The sequence below is a fragment of the Larus michahellis genome, chromosome 4 (genome assembly GCF_964199755.1).
Source record: "Larus michahellis chromosome 4, bLarMic1.1, whole genome shotgun sequence".
NCBI classification, from domain to species: domain Eukaryota; kingdom Metazoa; phylum Chordata; class Aves; order Charadriiformes; family Laridae; genus Larus; species Larus michahellis.
The window spans coordinates 92,119,575-92,134,887 of NC_133899.1; the positions used below are offsets into that span (position 1 = coordinate 92,119,575).

At 47.7% G+C, this 15,313-nt stretch overlaps 1 protein-coding gene across 1 annotated transcript; it reads right to left on the bottom strand.

The window, feature by feature from the left end:
* Positions 1 to 240: 240 nt before the first annotated feature.
* On the bottom strand, positions 241 to 5,107 carry FTH1 (ferritin heavy chain 1). The gene is made up of 4 exons (XM_074586433.1): positions 4,718 to 5,107; positions 2,666 to 2,812; positions 1,590 to 1,715; positions 241 to 580 (listed from the first exon to the last, which is right to left on the bottom strand). The coding sequence occupies exons 1-4, from the start codon at positions 4,826 to 4,828 to the stop codon at positions 416 to 418; spliced, it is 549 nt and encodes a 182-aa protein (XP_074442534.1). The 5' UTR covers positions 4,829 to 5,107; the 3' UTR covers positions 241 to 415.
* Between the last annotated feature and the right edge of the window lie 10,206 nt (positions 5,108 to 15,313).

Here is a 15,313-nt window from a genome sequence, read left to right on the forward strand (position 1 = left end):
ATCCATTAGAGCACCAGCTTTGGTGGTAAAGGCATTTAAAACACAACTTTATAGTCACTGAGTGACTCCAGTAGATACCACTGGCTTGGGGAAAAAAAGTTATTTTTATAAAAATACTAAGCAAGTACAACCTAATCCTTTTAACATGCCCAACTTCAGAGGGCTGCCACAAGAGATACTATGGAGCACAATCCTGCAAGTGCAAGCCTCTCGCTCATGAGAGAAACAGAAAAAGCCAAATTGAGCCAAGTCACTTTATTGGATGGAGGGCAATACACAAAACACAAGAGAAAGTAGGGGTGATATTTGGTACAGAGTATGAGAACTGTTTATCTAGATAGCTGAAGATGCATGCATGGCTGGACAGTAAAGTAGGAGTCCCACTGAAACCCACAGGGTGGCTCCTGGCAAGACTTCAGCTCTCATTGTCACTTTCCCCGAGGGTATGCTTGTCAAAGAGGTACTCTGCCATCCCATATTTTGGTGCCCCCATCTTCCGCAGGTTGGTCACATGGTCACCCAGCTCTTTGATGGCTTTCACCTGTTCATCCAGGTAATGAGTCTCAATGAAGTCACACAACTGAAAGGGAGACAAAAGAGTTTACATTTAGGCCCAGACACAGCTTATCCTGTTGAAGCAGCATCTGAAATCCTACCAGTCCTCTCTAGGGAAAGGAAAGGATACAGAACGACAATTTTAAAGCTGCAGAAGATGCCCGAGGGGAAGCAGCCTTTAGCTTTGCCTCAGCAATGCCAGAACAAGACCAGAGTGAGGCAGGCTTATTTGGACACACTCACTCCAGAACCCTGCAGTACAGCATCAGCTCAGAAAGCCTCCCCTCTTCCTCACTAGAGAGCAACAGGGAAGTTTCTGAACAGATTTAGAAAGCCCTTCTGCATGGCACTTCAATTCATGACCATGAGGATTTACACCTGTAGAATGGTCCAGTTATGTTTTTTCTTTTAAAAGAAATCCCTTTAACTCATGCAGGACACGTCCAAGAGTACTTTGATTCTGACAGCTGCTGTTCTCTTCCTGATACTAAGAAGCCTCAATCCAGCTTTGCCAGTAACTTCCATCTGTGAAGAAACCTGTGTTTTCAGATACTGTCTTCTGAAGTGTCAGGGCTTTTAACGTTCCAAAGGAGTGACTGTCAAAGTTTCATGGCAGCCTTACAGGCATCCATTGGTTTGAAGAACTGATCCCTCACAGAAATAAGCCTTCTTCATACAGCTCAATACATTTCTTCACTTCAAAGTGCTGTCCACATGAGTGCCCTCTGCTCCCAAGAGCAACAGAAGGGTTTGAAAAAAGAGATGCACCCACTGTTCTGTAAGGCGGGCCCCAGCCACCCTAGCACACTATAACTGGTCCTCCTGGAAAAAAGATGGCAGTAATCCTACCAAACAGCTGAGGTACAGGATGGCAGCTGGGCCCTTCCCTTTGGGAAGGCTACACCACTAGCTCACATCCTTTTTTCACGTTTAGGAATGGCAGGGACACACAACTCCACCCTAAACCCACACAATTAGATACATACAAGCTCCCTCATTGCACAGTCACATCCTCAGCTTCAGCATCTACTTACATGTGGGTCATTCTTTTCAGTTGCCAATTTGTGCAGTTCTAACAGTGACTGGTTCACATTCTTCTCCAGGTGCAGGGCACACTCCATTGCAGTCAGTCCATTCTCCCAGTCATCACGATCTGGTTTCTAGAAGGGGAAAGCGCACAACCATATTTTCTCTAAGCACTCATAGACCATTAAGAAGTCTTTTAGATCCGTCTCAAAGCCTGTTTAAACCAAGTTCAGGCATTCAAGTATCTTCAAAAACTTGGCGGACACACAGAGCACTCGGAACAGAACTGAATGCATGCTCCAAGGCCCAGACCTGTCCCCATCCCCTAGGTTCCCCTCACGTTATGTTCTCTGAGCTCTTGTAGGCAAGACAGCTACCAGAGCTACTTGCTTCCCCCTCCCGTTATAACCTAATGGCTTAAGTATCTGCCTAAATAGGTAATGGGCACAATCTCAGAAATGAAGCAGTTGAGACACCAGTACAGGCAAGTCTAGTCTTCAGCTTGGAACTGCCTAGTATAGAGTCTGGTACACTCTGTTTGCCGTTTTGCCCATGAAGACTTCTCCTGCATTAAACTGTCCCTACAACATTGCTTACTTTATGCTGTTCTGAATAATCTAATTAAAGTGACTTCAAGAAAACAGTGCTATGAAGTCTCGCAGTGAGCCATAACAAGCAATTGGGAACTTGAGACTTCATATTCCCTGGCAAGCAGGTCAAGAGCTCTCTACAAAGCAGTGCAGAGAACAGAGAAGGCTCCTACCATTAAATTTTAGGTAGATGAACTAGTTGTGTTCTAGTTACCCTCACCCCCACAGCAAACCACCTAGGACTAGGCAGCCTCTTCTTACACAGGAAGTACTTTTTATTAGTCAATCAGCACAAATTAACAAGTTACTACACTTCTCTAGACTGTGGGCACAGTGCCACACACAGATCACAGCAATGTGGTATGCTTATCTACTGTCAGCTACTGCTCCTTCTGGGAGAGGACCCACAGGGAAATTCATCCCCTTCCAGCCTGGAGGCAGACCACAAGTCCAGTTCTGCATTAGACAGGACAACCCAGAGTTCCACTCCTCACCTTGATGTCCTGCAAGAAGATGCGTCCGCCTCTCTGATTCTGTAGCTTCATCAGTTTCTCAGCATGCTCACGTTCCTCATGGGACTGATGCAGGAAATATTTGGCAAAGTTTTTCAGAGCCACATCATCCCGATCAAAATAGTAGGACTGAAAAAGAAGAATTCATATGCTCAAAACCCCAAGCCTTACTCCAGCAGTCACACAAAGCCAAGTCCGTACTATGACTTCAGCTGTGTCTCCTATCAGCCCTACTTCAAGATGGCTGCAGTCCAAGCTAAGGCAAGCAGTAGCACTGACAAAAACAAGGCATTGTGGCAAAACTCCTCCCTTAGTAGCAAGTTAGATTTTCCTGACTAGGATTAAATTTTAACCTGTATCCCTACCATGAACACAAATATTTAATATCTGTGGTTGAGTTCTGAAGATACAAAAAACCCCACACCCTACAGATACCTTACCTCAGCATCATTCAAATGCCTTAAACACAGCAGACTTGGAAAGCCTTTTTCAAGAAGGAGAAAACTTCCCTGCTCCCTTTGTTTGCCTGAGTTTCTTTACAATAACCACAAGTCAAGGTTCTGACTTGCAACACCAGTTAAGAGTGGCCAAGAACTTTGAGTACTTCTGCAATAAAGCTCACATGCTTCCCTTGGCTTCTCAGGGATTAGACAAAGAAGTTCGCTTTTTACTTCTGGAAAAAAATTCGTATCACATTTAAAAGACAAAAACATAAGTTGAACTAAAAATACATATTCAACAGCAAATACAAGGTCATCTTTTTTGAAAGCCCTACAGAACTGTAACAGCAGTTGGAAGCCATCACACAGCTTGTTTGTTCTTTGGTCAGAGCCATTAGGCAGGATTCAATGGAAAGCTTTGTATCCACTGCCAGTTATTTACCGGACAAACTACTACTGAATCCTCCACTCTTAAACCAGCAGCTTGGAGGTTCCAAGGTAAGACAGTGGTGCTTGTGTACCACTACCATCCACCAACATAATGACATTCAGCTCGCAGGTGAGGTTCAGACCATCACAGTAACACAGAAGCAAGCTGTTAAGTTCTACACCTAAATGCCACAACATACTACACTACAGTGTCACCACAAAGTCTCAAGTTACCACTGCACATCTAAAGCGCCAAGACTGCTGCACAGAGGTCAGAGCTGCTGTTTGGACCAGAGTTATCCATCTCAGCTATGGCTAAAATGGGAGCCTCGTGCCAAGTCAGACATGTAAGCGCAAAGCCAAGGAAACCACGGGCTCCTACCAATTCACTTCAAAACCCATGAACGAAAAACCTTGCCTCAAGAGACAAGAACGCCTGTAGGAAAGGTGCCAATCGCTTCGTTAGTCAACTCCCGCTATCCAGCCCAGCCCCAAGGGCAGAGCCGCTTGGAAGCTGCTGAGCTGTGCTGATAACGAGTCCGCCAAGGGCAACGGACAGAGAGCGGTTAACGTGTAACTGGAGTTCGCCACCCAGATAAAGGAAAACACCTAGAGAAAACAAGCGGCCGCCCCACCCCCAGAGGAAGGCCGAGAACGCCCCAAAGGCGGGGGGGCGGGGGGAGGAGGAGGAGCGGGGCTGCGCCCGCAGGCACCGCCCGGCACTCGGGAACCCCCCCAGGCGGTCAGGCCGCTCGACGGTGCGGAGCCCGTAGCGGGCAGCGCCAGTGAACCCCCCCCGACTCTAGGGGGATAGCCAGCCCCACAGCTTCCCTCATACAACTACGCCCTCCCCCTCCCCTCCCCCATGACTCCCTCCCCTTCCTCAGGCCTCCCACAGAAGGTGCGACACTCCTTCCCCGGCAGGCCCCATACACAGGGCGGGCCCGGATCCCTCTCAAGGGAGAGGCCGCACCGGGTGGGCCCGCCTCCTCCACCCCCCAAGGCTGGCCTAACCCCCCTTGCCCGCAGAACACCAGCGCTCCCGGGTAGGCCCGAAGCGCCCCCCCTTCCCCACTATCAGGCCCCACGCCTATCCCCACGTACACGCCCCACAGCGGACAAGCTTTCGAGCAGATCGAAGTGTGGGGGGGGGCCCTCCGCTCACCATGCTGAGGTACACGTAGGAGGCGTAGAGCTCCAGGTTGATCTGGCGGTTGATGGCGGCTTCGCAGTCCTGGTGGTAGTTCTGGCGCACTTGGGAAGGAGGCGCTGCCATGGCTCTTGCCTTACGGTGGTGAGTCGGTGGGCTCGACGGCTGTGAGTGCGTGTGTGTAGTAGCGGTGGGGGCGGCGGGCCCGAGCGCAGCCGGTTCCGTCCAAGCACTGTTGACGCAGGAACCCGCTCCGCTCTGCCTCGCCGACGCGCTCTGACCCGCTCCCGCCCCGCGCCGCCCCTTTTATAGCTCCGCGGCGTCACCGCGCCCGGCTCCGCCCCTTCCCTCCGCGCGCTGGCGGGGGCGGGGCCTCCCGCCGCGCTTCTGCTGGCCCAGCGTGACTCAGCACCTCCCCCGCCGGCGCGTGCCTCGGCCCCCCCGCGCTTCTCCCACGGTGGGCGGGGCCCGCGCGCGCCCCCTCAGAGCGACGGCGGCCTGCAGGCAGCGCGCCCTGCCTTGGGTACTGCCGCAAAAATGCCCCTCGAAATGCAAGAAAGAGTTAAATAAAGGGGAAAAATCCTCGGTTAGCCCCATGAGGCAGCCAAACCCGAGCGGACAAACGCAGCCCAACGGTGCCGTCGCGCTTCAACGGTACCATCGCAAGAGGCACCTGCAGCCGTGGCCTGTGGAAGGAAGCACGCTAGATGTTAGCACCGGCGATGAGTAAAGGCGCCATGGCTAAGTTTTCTAAGTTTCCCTAAAGGAAACTTAACATTTCCAGCAACGTGCCCTTGTGGCCACGTTCAAAGACAGTCAGTTCAAACATAATGCCAAATAATAATTAAGTAATTGAGAAATCAAAGGTCAAACAGAAAAAAAAACAGCCTTCTGACAACGAAACGATTATTTCAGCTGCTTTTAATACTACCGTGGGCATTCAGTTTGTGCGCTCGTTTATTTTCAATGAACATTGGATTCTTTTACTTTCTGGTTTCTGCAATTCTAAGCAGATTATTTGTGCAGCCTCGAGGGCTGGAAACACCCTTCTTAAACTGAGATCACCCCGTAACATGGGGTTCCCAAAATCTTGGCTTTTACTAACGCAATGTTAATGTTGAAATTCATCAGAAATATTACAAGTTACTGAGCCTGTAAACTCAGATTAAAACAGTTTTCCTCGAACCAGTTCTTTCTACAAAGTTTTATTCGGTCTTTGAACCTTCCTGGTAATGTGCAATTTCCCGCGCGTGACTGCATAGGTCTGTCTTGTCTGTAAAGGGCAGCACGAGGCCTGTGTCAGCACAACGGCACTTTTCGAGGCGCTCTGAACGCCTGGCTTCCTTTATTTTACTGTTTTCTGTTGCTCGTGACAGTTAACCATCAGAAGTAATTAAGATCTATAAGTTAATGTGGGTCATACCTATCGCTTCAGCAGGCTGCCAGGTACATTTGAAATCTCATGTTCCCCTCCCACACAAATGCTTATGTAAAAAAAAAAAAAAAGTCATAACTGCTGGGCAGACTTGTATTACTGTTCTCATACTGTAGTATTTTCTTTCACCAGCTTGCACGTACCTCAAACAAACCTTGTGTTAGGCTGAAAAGGCTTGCCAAAAGTTAGCCGCGTCCTCCTGAAGCACGGACTCGTGTATAAGCTGACGTTCTATATCGGCAATTCATTGCACAGTATGTTTCAGTATTGCTGAAAGACTAACCTTGAACCCACAAAACACTAAACCATTTACTTTATGTCATGTTTTCGCGCTCTCTTTCCTCCTAACCTTTTCACCTGTGACTGACAAAAGGCACACCTGGAACTATGAGAAGAAAGTTGCCCAGCAGCTTATAGATGGCAAGCTCTTGCTGTTTATTTTTTCCAGTCCTCATTACATTGTTTCACTGTGCAACAGCACAGTTTGTAAGCGATTGAGCAAAAAAGTCCATCAATAATAGGAATACTTCCTCTCTAGCTTGGACAGTCTGTGCCACCCCTGGTTCAATGTCAGTAAGATTAGGGAAGTCCTACATGCTGCTTTCTAGATCAACTGCAAGTTGCACAATGCACATTGTCTCTGATGACAGCAGATTTACGTGGCCAGAACAGGACATGCTGGGTTGTACAGCCACGTGTCACGATACCTCGGTGACCAACAAGACGAGTGTTCAGCACTCTGGTCTTACAAGAGCTTAGGTCTAGCTATACCCAGACCTTTTCTGTTGATTGTGCAACCGACTCTCGAACTATTGGCACATTATGGTTTAATTTTGACTCCACACTGTTTCTAATTACATACTGTTTTCCTATGGCTTGGGTTAAGCCTTCTTTTATCTTGTGCCTCTCATCCTGAAGAATGCATTTACAAGCATTCTTGGGAAGAAGCCTGCTAAAAGCATTACCATACTTCGGCTGGACTTCCCATCAAATGACATTCGCATTCAGTAATTGCAAACTCATTTTTCCCACCTGACAATGCTTCGCACACTATTTTCTACTGTATTATTTTCAGTAGCGTGCCTGAGCGTTATTCATTAAAATATTTGAATGAGAGGGGGAATCCTGGCCTTTCTCATTCAAATCCAATAGGTTAAAGATGTCGGTGTATGCAGGGGGGAAAAGAGCCTGATAATCCAAATTCTTTCAGTACCCTTTTACATACCAACAGCTGCCCCGGGACTGATCCACCCTCTCAGCAGAGTGTGTGCCCAGCGGTACTTTGCATTCATGTCAGTTCTCAGCTGCTTTTGGTCTGAAGTAGAGGCATGCTTCATGCTGCCCGGAGGCAAAAGTCAATGTATTGTCTGCCTACACAAGCTCCAAATTGTTGAAGACAATTTCTGTTTACCCTTGGAAAAGATCCCATCAGAAACAATGGCCCAAGCTCTCTTGTTGTTTACAGCTCAGCTATTCTACAGAGAGCACAGAGCCGAACTTCAGCCAGTTTAGGGGGACAGTAATGCTGAGCTTCCTCATATGACAGCTGGAGAGGGCAATTTAAGTATGCAAAATTAATCCGAGCTTCTTTGGTGAACGTTTCCATATATATATACGAAAGATGAGTAAGTCAGAGAACTGGTGGACCTAGATGCCGAAAAATCCACCAAGGCTCTGCGCACACCTCGGTATCCTGGCACACACCATGTGTGCGTGTACACACGCGGACGCATCTGTCCATCTATCTGAGGAAAAAGGAGTCCAAAAGTAATTAGTTGCTAGGTTGGGAGCCCGGAGGGGGTTTTTAAGAGGGCATGACACATGCTTACAGCAAGTTTGTGCTGACAGGGCCGTGTGTAGCACCGTGCAGCAAGAGCGTTTGACGTTGGCAAAGACTTTGCATAGGGTAAGGCCTGGCTACGCTATTAAAAAAAAGGGAAAGTTTCCATGACTTTTACAACCACTTTAATTATCAGTCATGCGGACTGACCTGTGCCCTTCTTGTGCATCATCTTTCCAAATGATGGTAGTGATCTTACAGTGGACTGAAAAGACGACTTTTAGAACAGATACTGGACAATATTTGCACAAAGTAAATTCTGAGCCTGTAAAAACAGAAGCCAGATTTTTGCTGATACAGTTCCTGAGCAAAAACTAAGCATGTGACTTTGGCATCCAGCTAGACCTTCAACGAGAGGGCTCCCTTGGTGTGAGCACAGAGCTCACTGTAGTTGGGCAAGCCCCAATATTCAGGAATACGCAATGTTTCATTTATCATCTGTAGAAACGGTTCCTCTCTAGCTTTAAAATGCTTGCTTTTTGCCACGCTGGTTAGAATAATAACAAATCTGAGTTAAAAAGCAACAACTGTTCCAAATCTAGTGAGCGAGAGAGCTGAATATGCCTCAAATTTTACGTCAACAAAAATACAGTAACCTTTTTTTCAAAGCTCAAAGTCCTGTAAATAAGATAAACTGTGCATCCAGTTAAATATTTGTTATGGAGAACTTCCATTCCGGCCACAAACTTCAGTGTAATTCAGCGCATAGACTTTATGTAAACACAAAAGCAACCCTAAACTTGGCTCCAAGGTTGATCACGTGTCTGGAAATTTGACACTGATCTCAACTGTGAGTTTTGAAATCCGTTTACTGAAAACATCTGGGCTCCACTTCTTCCATAAAATATCCTAAAAATGGAATCACGATTAACTGCAAACTCCTCCTCTAGCTCCTTGGGCAAAACATGGTGCAAATTTTTCAGTCATTTCTTTTAGGTGCCCAAATTTCTACATCTGGGAAACCCAGGCTTTCACTGGGTGCTTACGGCACCGAGTGCAAATAGCTGGGTTACGCAGAACTGCTAGTTCCTGGAAAAACAGTCCTCGGACAGAAAGACAAAGGATATTTGAAGTTACTCTAGGAAATTTGCTTTGGAGACAACTGAACACTAAGCTGTTCTGATTCAGGAAAGAAGTCCCAAAGACAAAACAATCTCTAACAGTCTACAACGGGATTTTGTAGACAAGTAACATAAAACCCATTTTAGACAGACAAAAATCTTCTAAGTTGTGTTACGGTTTTTTTTCTCTCTCTGGAACATTTTTGCACACAGTCAGTCTAAACAAACTGCCCCAGGAGATTTCAGTTAATCTTAATTTTTTCAGAATACCCTTTTAATTAGATGATTTTTCTTTGGCGTACTTCTAAAAATGTGCTTAAAGGCAAGAGAGTGAGGAAGAGCAATGTTAATAATACAATAATTCCGTCTGCCCGGCATGCCCAGAAGCAGAATTTGGTAAATGTACCAGCATGTGTCAGCCCCATTTAACCTAGTATCGAGCCTGACTCCAGTATCTGTGACTGAAAAGCTCTAGCTCCGATCCCAGTGACAGCCTGCGCACTAGGCGGACATACTGTAGCTTTCATAAGACAGATTTGCCAAGTTGCAAAAGCCACAATTAGTTTAACGTCGACATTCCACCACAGGCCACAACCACAGCATTCACTATGCTGTCATCATCCTCTTGGAGTGTCATACCGCTTTCTTCCCCTCTCAGATTTACAAAGTCTTAAAACCAAGGGGTGGAGGGTGGGTATCATTCTCAGTCCCTATTTCTGTTGTACTTGACTTTTTCCTCAAATACCGAAAAGCTGGGAAAAAAACACGCGCTTACAAATAGAACCACCCAGCTCAAGTCAACAACCATAAGGAGCTTTCTCAATAGAGCCAAAAATCACCTCCTTCCTGTTACAAATTCCCCTGCAAAACACTGATGAAGTACTGAAGCCTTCATGAATGACCAGGCAGCATTCATTCTGAGTGGGATACACAGGCAAAATGTCCTTTTTTAAACAGGAGGTTTCATTTGGGAATCTGTCAAAGAGATGAAGTTTAAACGGATGTCTGTCCCTTCTGCCCCTCAAGCTGGCAGCTGAGGCCATCGGTTCATTTTGAGAGGACGCAGAACAGGCACCCACGCTGGAGCTGGCGGGCTAATGGCACTATGCCTGGCCCCACGTGCGACACAGGGAGCCCCACTGCTCCCAGCACCGTGCCACGGTGCGCCGGAGGGTCGTCAAGCAGAAATAAACGGTGGCAATTCACTTGGCCAGCGAGAGACAGAGGCTGGGGGGGAAGCAAGGCAGCAATACCGCGGATCTGAGGTGAAACCATGCAGCTCTTCCAAAGCTTCCCTGTCCCTGTCCCATAAACCAGGCTATCCATCTGCCAATCCATGCTCATAGTTGTAATTATTGCTCATCCCCACGATGCCATTTTTACAGTTTGTATATCATCAAGTCTGAACAGACATTATATAGCATAGAGAGTAGGTGGTGTTTGCTTTTATATTTAGCCAGGCAGGCAAATTCTTTCAAGCACGATGAGAAGAAACAAGCTTTTACAGGGAACTGGCGGTTAAAACACCAGCTTAAAGAACACGCACCAGCCCGATAAAGCACCAGCTCCACCACAAAAACAAGCAGCAGCCCATGTCATGATCTCTCTCGGGCAGGACATGCTGATGGGGGCGGGGGGGGGGGGCACGTCCCAGCTGTTGTTGAGCAGGTCTCTCCAGGAACTCATTTCATGGCTTATTTAGAGGAAGTGACGAGATTAGATCATCGTAGTGGCTTAGAAGAACCGGAGGGATTTTCTCTATTGAGGTGAAGCACAGGTTGGTGAGGGCAAGCAGAAAGCAGAGGGCGTTTTCTGAGAGTCTGTGGGAAAAGCCGGTTCCTGTAACGGGACACTGAAAACACCCATGGGGTTTACGCAGCTGAGATGCAGCCACAACTCCGCAGGCTCCACACGCACACCCACTTGCACACCTTTCCTGCTGGGTGTTACTTCCTCCTAAGCCACATCCAGCCCCTTGCCACCAGCATTAAAATATTTAAAAGCAGATCAAGGGACTCAAGTTGGATCTGCTCCTACGCGTGCTACCCGTGGAGCAGCCAGCTAGTGTTGAAGTGCGGAGTATTTGTCCCTGCAAAGTCACCTCTGGATGAGCTGAACACAGCTTCTTCCACAAGCCAGCAGCACACGGTGGGCAATGATCCACTACCGCTTTCCCAGCTCTGTAACCACTTCTGCCCCGCATGCTGAACAAACTGGGCAAAAGGAGAGCCAACACCTTAGAACCTGGTTCTCCCTTTCCAAACTTAATCTACCACAGCATTTGTGGGGAAAAAAACGCAATGGAACTGGACAGAGAGAGAAATAAAATGGGGAAAATACATCAGCACGCTCTACTGGGGCAAGACCTGACCTTGATATTAATACATAGGATTGGATATGAGGACCATATAGAAGTCGTCATCTTCAACTCCGCAGATGTTGGACCGTGCCCACAGATAGCAACATTTCAGCAGCCACTAGAACAGTTAGAGAACAGGCCACCCGCTCCGTGCAGTCGGCCAGATAACACGGAAGGGCAGCTAGAGGTGCCGATATGGAAAGGAGTGCACAAACTCCCCAGAAATCACATCTATTTCAGACTGTAGCAGTGCTGTGCTGGCAGATGCTCTGCTGAACAGACCGGGAAGAATCCTGAAAGCCAGGCAGACCACTGGCCTCTTAAACCGTGGGCATCAGCTAACGTGTATTCGGTCAGCGTGCCGGAAAGATATTCCCACTAAAAGCTGTTATTATGAGTCTCGTGCGGTAGCAAATGATGGCAGTCTGCAAAGCTCTCAGACTTCTCTAGGATAGCAGCCAGTTTTATTTCAGAATTTAGACAGCCGGAGGAATTCTTTGCCTGGTCTAAGGAATCAGTCCCTCCCCTCAGTTGCTCTAGGTTATGAGTAGGCTTGCTCAGTCATGCATGGCCACACTGCCCAAAACCTGTTTAAATAGGCAGTGATGACCAAGACTGAAACCAGTCAAATCAGGAACTTTCCAGTCCAACAAGAAAAAAAAAAAAAAAAAGATTTCCGCTCCACACTTATTTAGCACAGGCTGGACTCCTTGCCTTTTGTTTGATGCTCTTGGCTGCTTCTAAAAGCCATTGCAAAGCCACCCGCAGGACAGCAGTAGGCTTGGAGTAAAGCTACGCCGTGCAGCTGAAACATTCCCACAGCCTGAGGCTGTCAAAAAGGGGAGACTGCATTCCTCAAACACACACGCACCCCCACACACCTTATTGTCCTCTTTTGCCTGTCTCCAGCCACCCTGCTCACCCCACACTAGATTCAGTGGTCATCAGGGTCTCCACAGGCCAGTTCAGCTCATGAACCTAGAAGAAAACAGGAAAAATCAACCAGTTTTGGCCAGTTTCTAGGGTTGGCTCGGCCAGTGGATGGATCTAACAAGCTCCAAAGTCAAGCGCAGGGTGGGAGGACAGCAGGTTGCTCGATCAGTTCAAGCATTCAGCTTATGCCTTCATGCTGAGGTGGATGAGGGGTGCTGGCCAAGCTCCGGAGCAATGGGAAGCAGAAGGTGGGGGAAGACAGAAGTGAACTGCTTCAAAAGCCACAGCCAGAAAGTGAGTGTACAGCCTTCCTGAAAGCAGGGGGTGCTTCCTCACACCTGCTGTGGCCAAGCTGTTGGTTCCCAAAACTGCATGGGCTGTAAATCCTGTGCCTAATTTGGTCCATGTAACTTCCTGTTTAGACAAGCCACCTGAATTTCTGCTGGCTGTCACGATCCCACCAGAACACCTCCGCAAATGAAATCAAAGTTCCCAGTGTGAGTGTGCAAGCCAAGACAGAAAAAAAGCAACAACAAAACAGGCGGCAACCGCAGCCTGGCTCACAGGGGTCAGGCGGCGCAGGGCTGTGCTACGCGCCGATGGCAGTGAGGCACCGAGCATACTGTGGTCGCAGGGGTAGGACCTTCGGTGCCGTGGGGCAGACGGAGATGAGAGACAGCGAGGAGACGGCTCACAGACCGCCATTCCTCAGTTTGTGCTGAAACGGCAAAGGCATAACACCTAGAATTTGTCCAGAAGATGTTAAATCAGGCCCAAAAGGGAAGTGGCTGTAATGAGTTACAAAGCATGACTCCAGTCAGGAGGTGCAGATTGAGCAACAGGCTGACATCAGCTAAAACAACAGGATGGTGGAGGGAGTGGCTCAGATGCTAAACCATGTGGATGTTACTTAGATCACCGTGTAAAACAGAATTTCTGATTGGGAAGAAGAATTAGCCAGAATTGCAGCATTGTTACTTAATCCAGGAAACTTTGTCAGCCAAGTTCAGCTGTGTGAACTGGCTCAGCATGACCACGCAAAAAAGCTATCAGCCTTTTACTGGCAATCATAACTGACTGTATCCCTAGCCACAGCGAGGCATAACTAGCAGTGAAGACCACCTGATATTGGCAATTCCTACTTCTTTCCCTGCCCCTGTAGCTTCACTGTGGCTGAGATTCCCTGGAGAAGATGCTGTGTCACGTCCAGGTCCTTGCCCAGCCCTGGCTTACTCATTATCCCGAGTGCCTCACTTTCAGAAGCAAGGGTCAAACGGATTTGCCATAAAACCTTGTGCTTATTTAACTCCCAGTCTTATCACGCTCCTCTTTGATCGGTCAGGGCAGATCCGCAGACAAGGAAATGGCCCTGTTAAAAAACAATTTTGGATCGAAGATACCCCACGAGCCAGACCTGCCCAGGTACACTTTGCCAGCAATTATGGCTGGTCCAAACAGTAAACAAGTGCTATTTGCTGGTCCTGCTGTTGAGCCACGGAGTTAGGGCAGCACATGAGGCCCTGCAGAAGATCTCCACCATTTCTCTAGTTTATTTGCCCAGAAACTCACTCGTTAAGAAAAGCCTGTGCTTACTCTCTGCTTTCTTCATCTTTTCATATACTTTGGAGTCACTAGGGTCTACCTCCCTCCCTGTAAATGTGAACATTTCAATCTAGGCAATTCTGTCATTCTGCGATTCTATGAACGGGGTGGATCATGGTTGTCAGCCTAGCAAAGGAAAGAACATCCACTTCCAGTGTTTTCTACTGAAGACCCTGAAGACCCTTCTCCTTTGCATCACCAGTCCTGCCTGTAACACCCTGGGTAATTACAAACTTCCTCAGGTGGAAAGAGTTCAATACCTTCTTGCTCTGCTCTAGAGGCCAGAAAAGCAGCCGGATCCAGAAGGATCCAGGACAGGAGAAAGGAGTACTTCAGCCTAAACTGGCCCACAGTCACATCACAGCAACACAACCACAAAATAACAAAGCTGACAAGCTAGGAACACAGCTGGAAATTCATGAGACTAAAAAGGAAGGGGACTGAGAGTCTGCCTGTTTCTACAGCCACATCCAGCCTAAGAAACACCAGAGACCGAGGAAGGGGACGAGAAAGTGACACCATCATTACTTTAGATCAACAGGAAGCTTTCTTTTCGTGTACTAAGTCCTTCAGAAGTGCCTTCTGAAGTTCTACCCCTTTCCCCATATCACCCTCAACCACAATCAGATAGACCTTTTTGTCTCAATCAGTTTCTGCTTTTTTCTTATGTAGGATTATCAGGATTGAGCAATAGCACCTACAGAAAGCATCTGAGCCCTAAGGGCTAGGAACTGGGAAGCAGACAGAATCTCTTCCTGACCAGCAGGTGACCTTTATTCATCTTCCTTCTTAAGAATGAGATAGCATTTCATTTTCAGGCAGCGTGTTTCGCCTGACGTCTGCAGTAACCACCTAAGAAAGGTGCTACTCATTTGCCAAGAGCAACTTTTAAAAAGCACCTTTTTTCACCTTCAAAAACCAGCGGATTGTCCTTGCGTTATACCGCCAGTCAGGGGGTATGTGAAAGGTTACAGCACTTAGCTTTAATTGCAGAGCTCAGTTGTCTTGCAAAGAATGCTGTCCTTTACGACTTTTTCCATCTTGCTTTACAGCACCAGGATTACAGTAAACAGCTAACACTCTGAGAAGTTACTTAGTCCTGACTCCCAGTACTCCTCCTCCTCCCATTTCAACCCCTTCCCCCCAAAACACAGAGATTTAAGAAAATTTGGGGGAGGGAGGAAGGACAACAGAAAGCTGCCAACCGCCAGCGGTGCCTTCCCGTATCATTACCATGTGCATAGCTAACACACCTGCCTAATCCTGTCATCGTAAAGCAAGAAAGCTCATTTTCCTATAAGTACTTTCCACTTTGTTGGTCTTCATATACATTAGCTCTGCTTCCTCAAGCTGTACAACTGTGTCATAACTCATCTGAGTC

Excerpts from the sequence above, each read along its gene's own strand:
- FTH1 (XM_074586433.1), bottom strand. The coding sequence starts at position 4,828 with ATGGCAGCGCCTCCTTCCCAAGTGCGCCAGAACTACCACCAGGACTGC. Across the intron at positions 2,813-4,717 it reads CCTACGTGTACCTCAGCATG|TCCTACTATTTTGATCGGGA; the intron begins GTGAGCGGAGGG and ends CTTCTTTTTCAG. Across the intron at positions 581-1,589 it reads CTGAAAAGAATGACCCACAT|TTGTGTGACTTCATTGAGAC; the intron begins GTAAGTAGATGC and ends TCTCCCTTTCAG.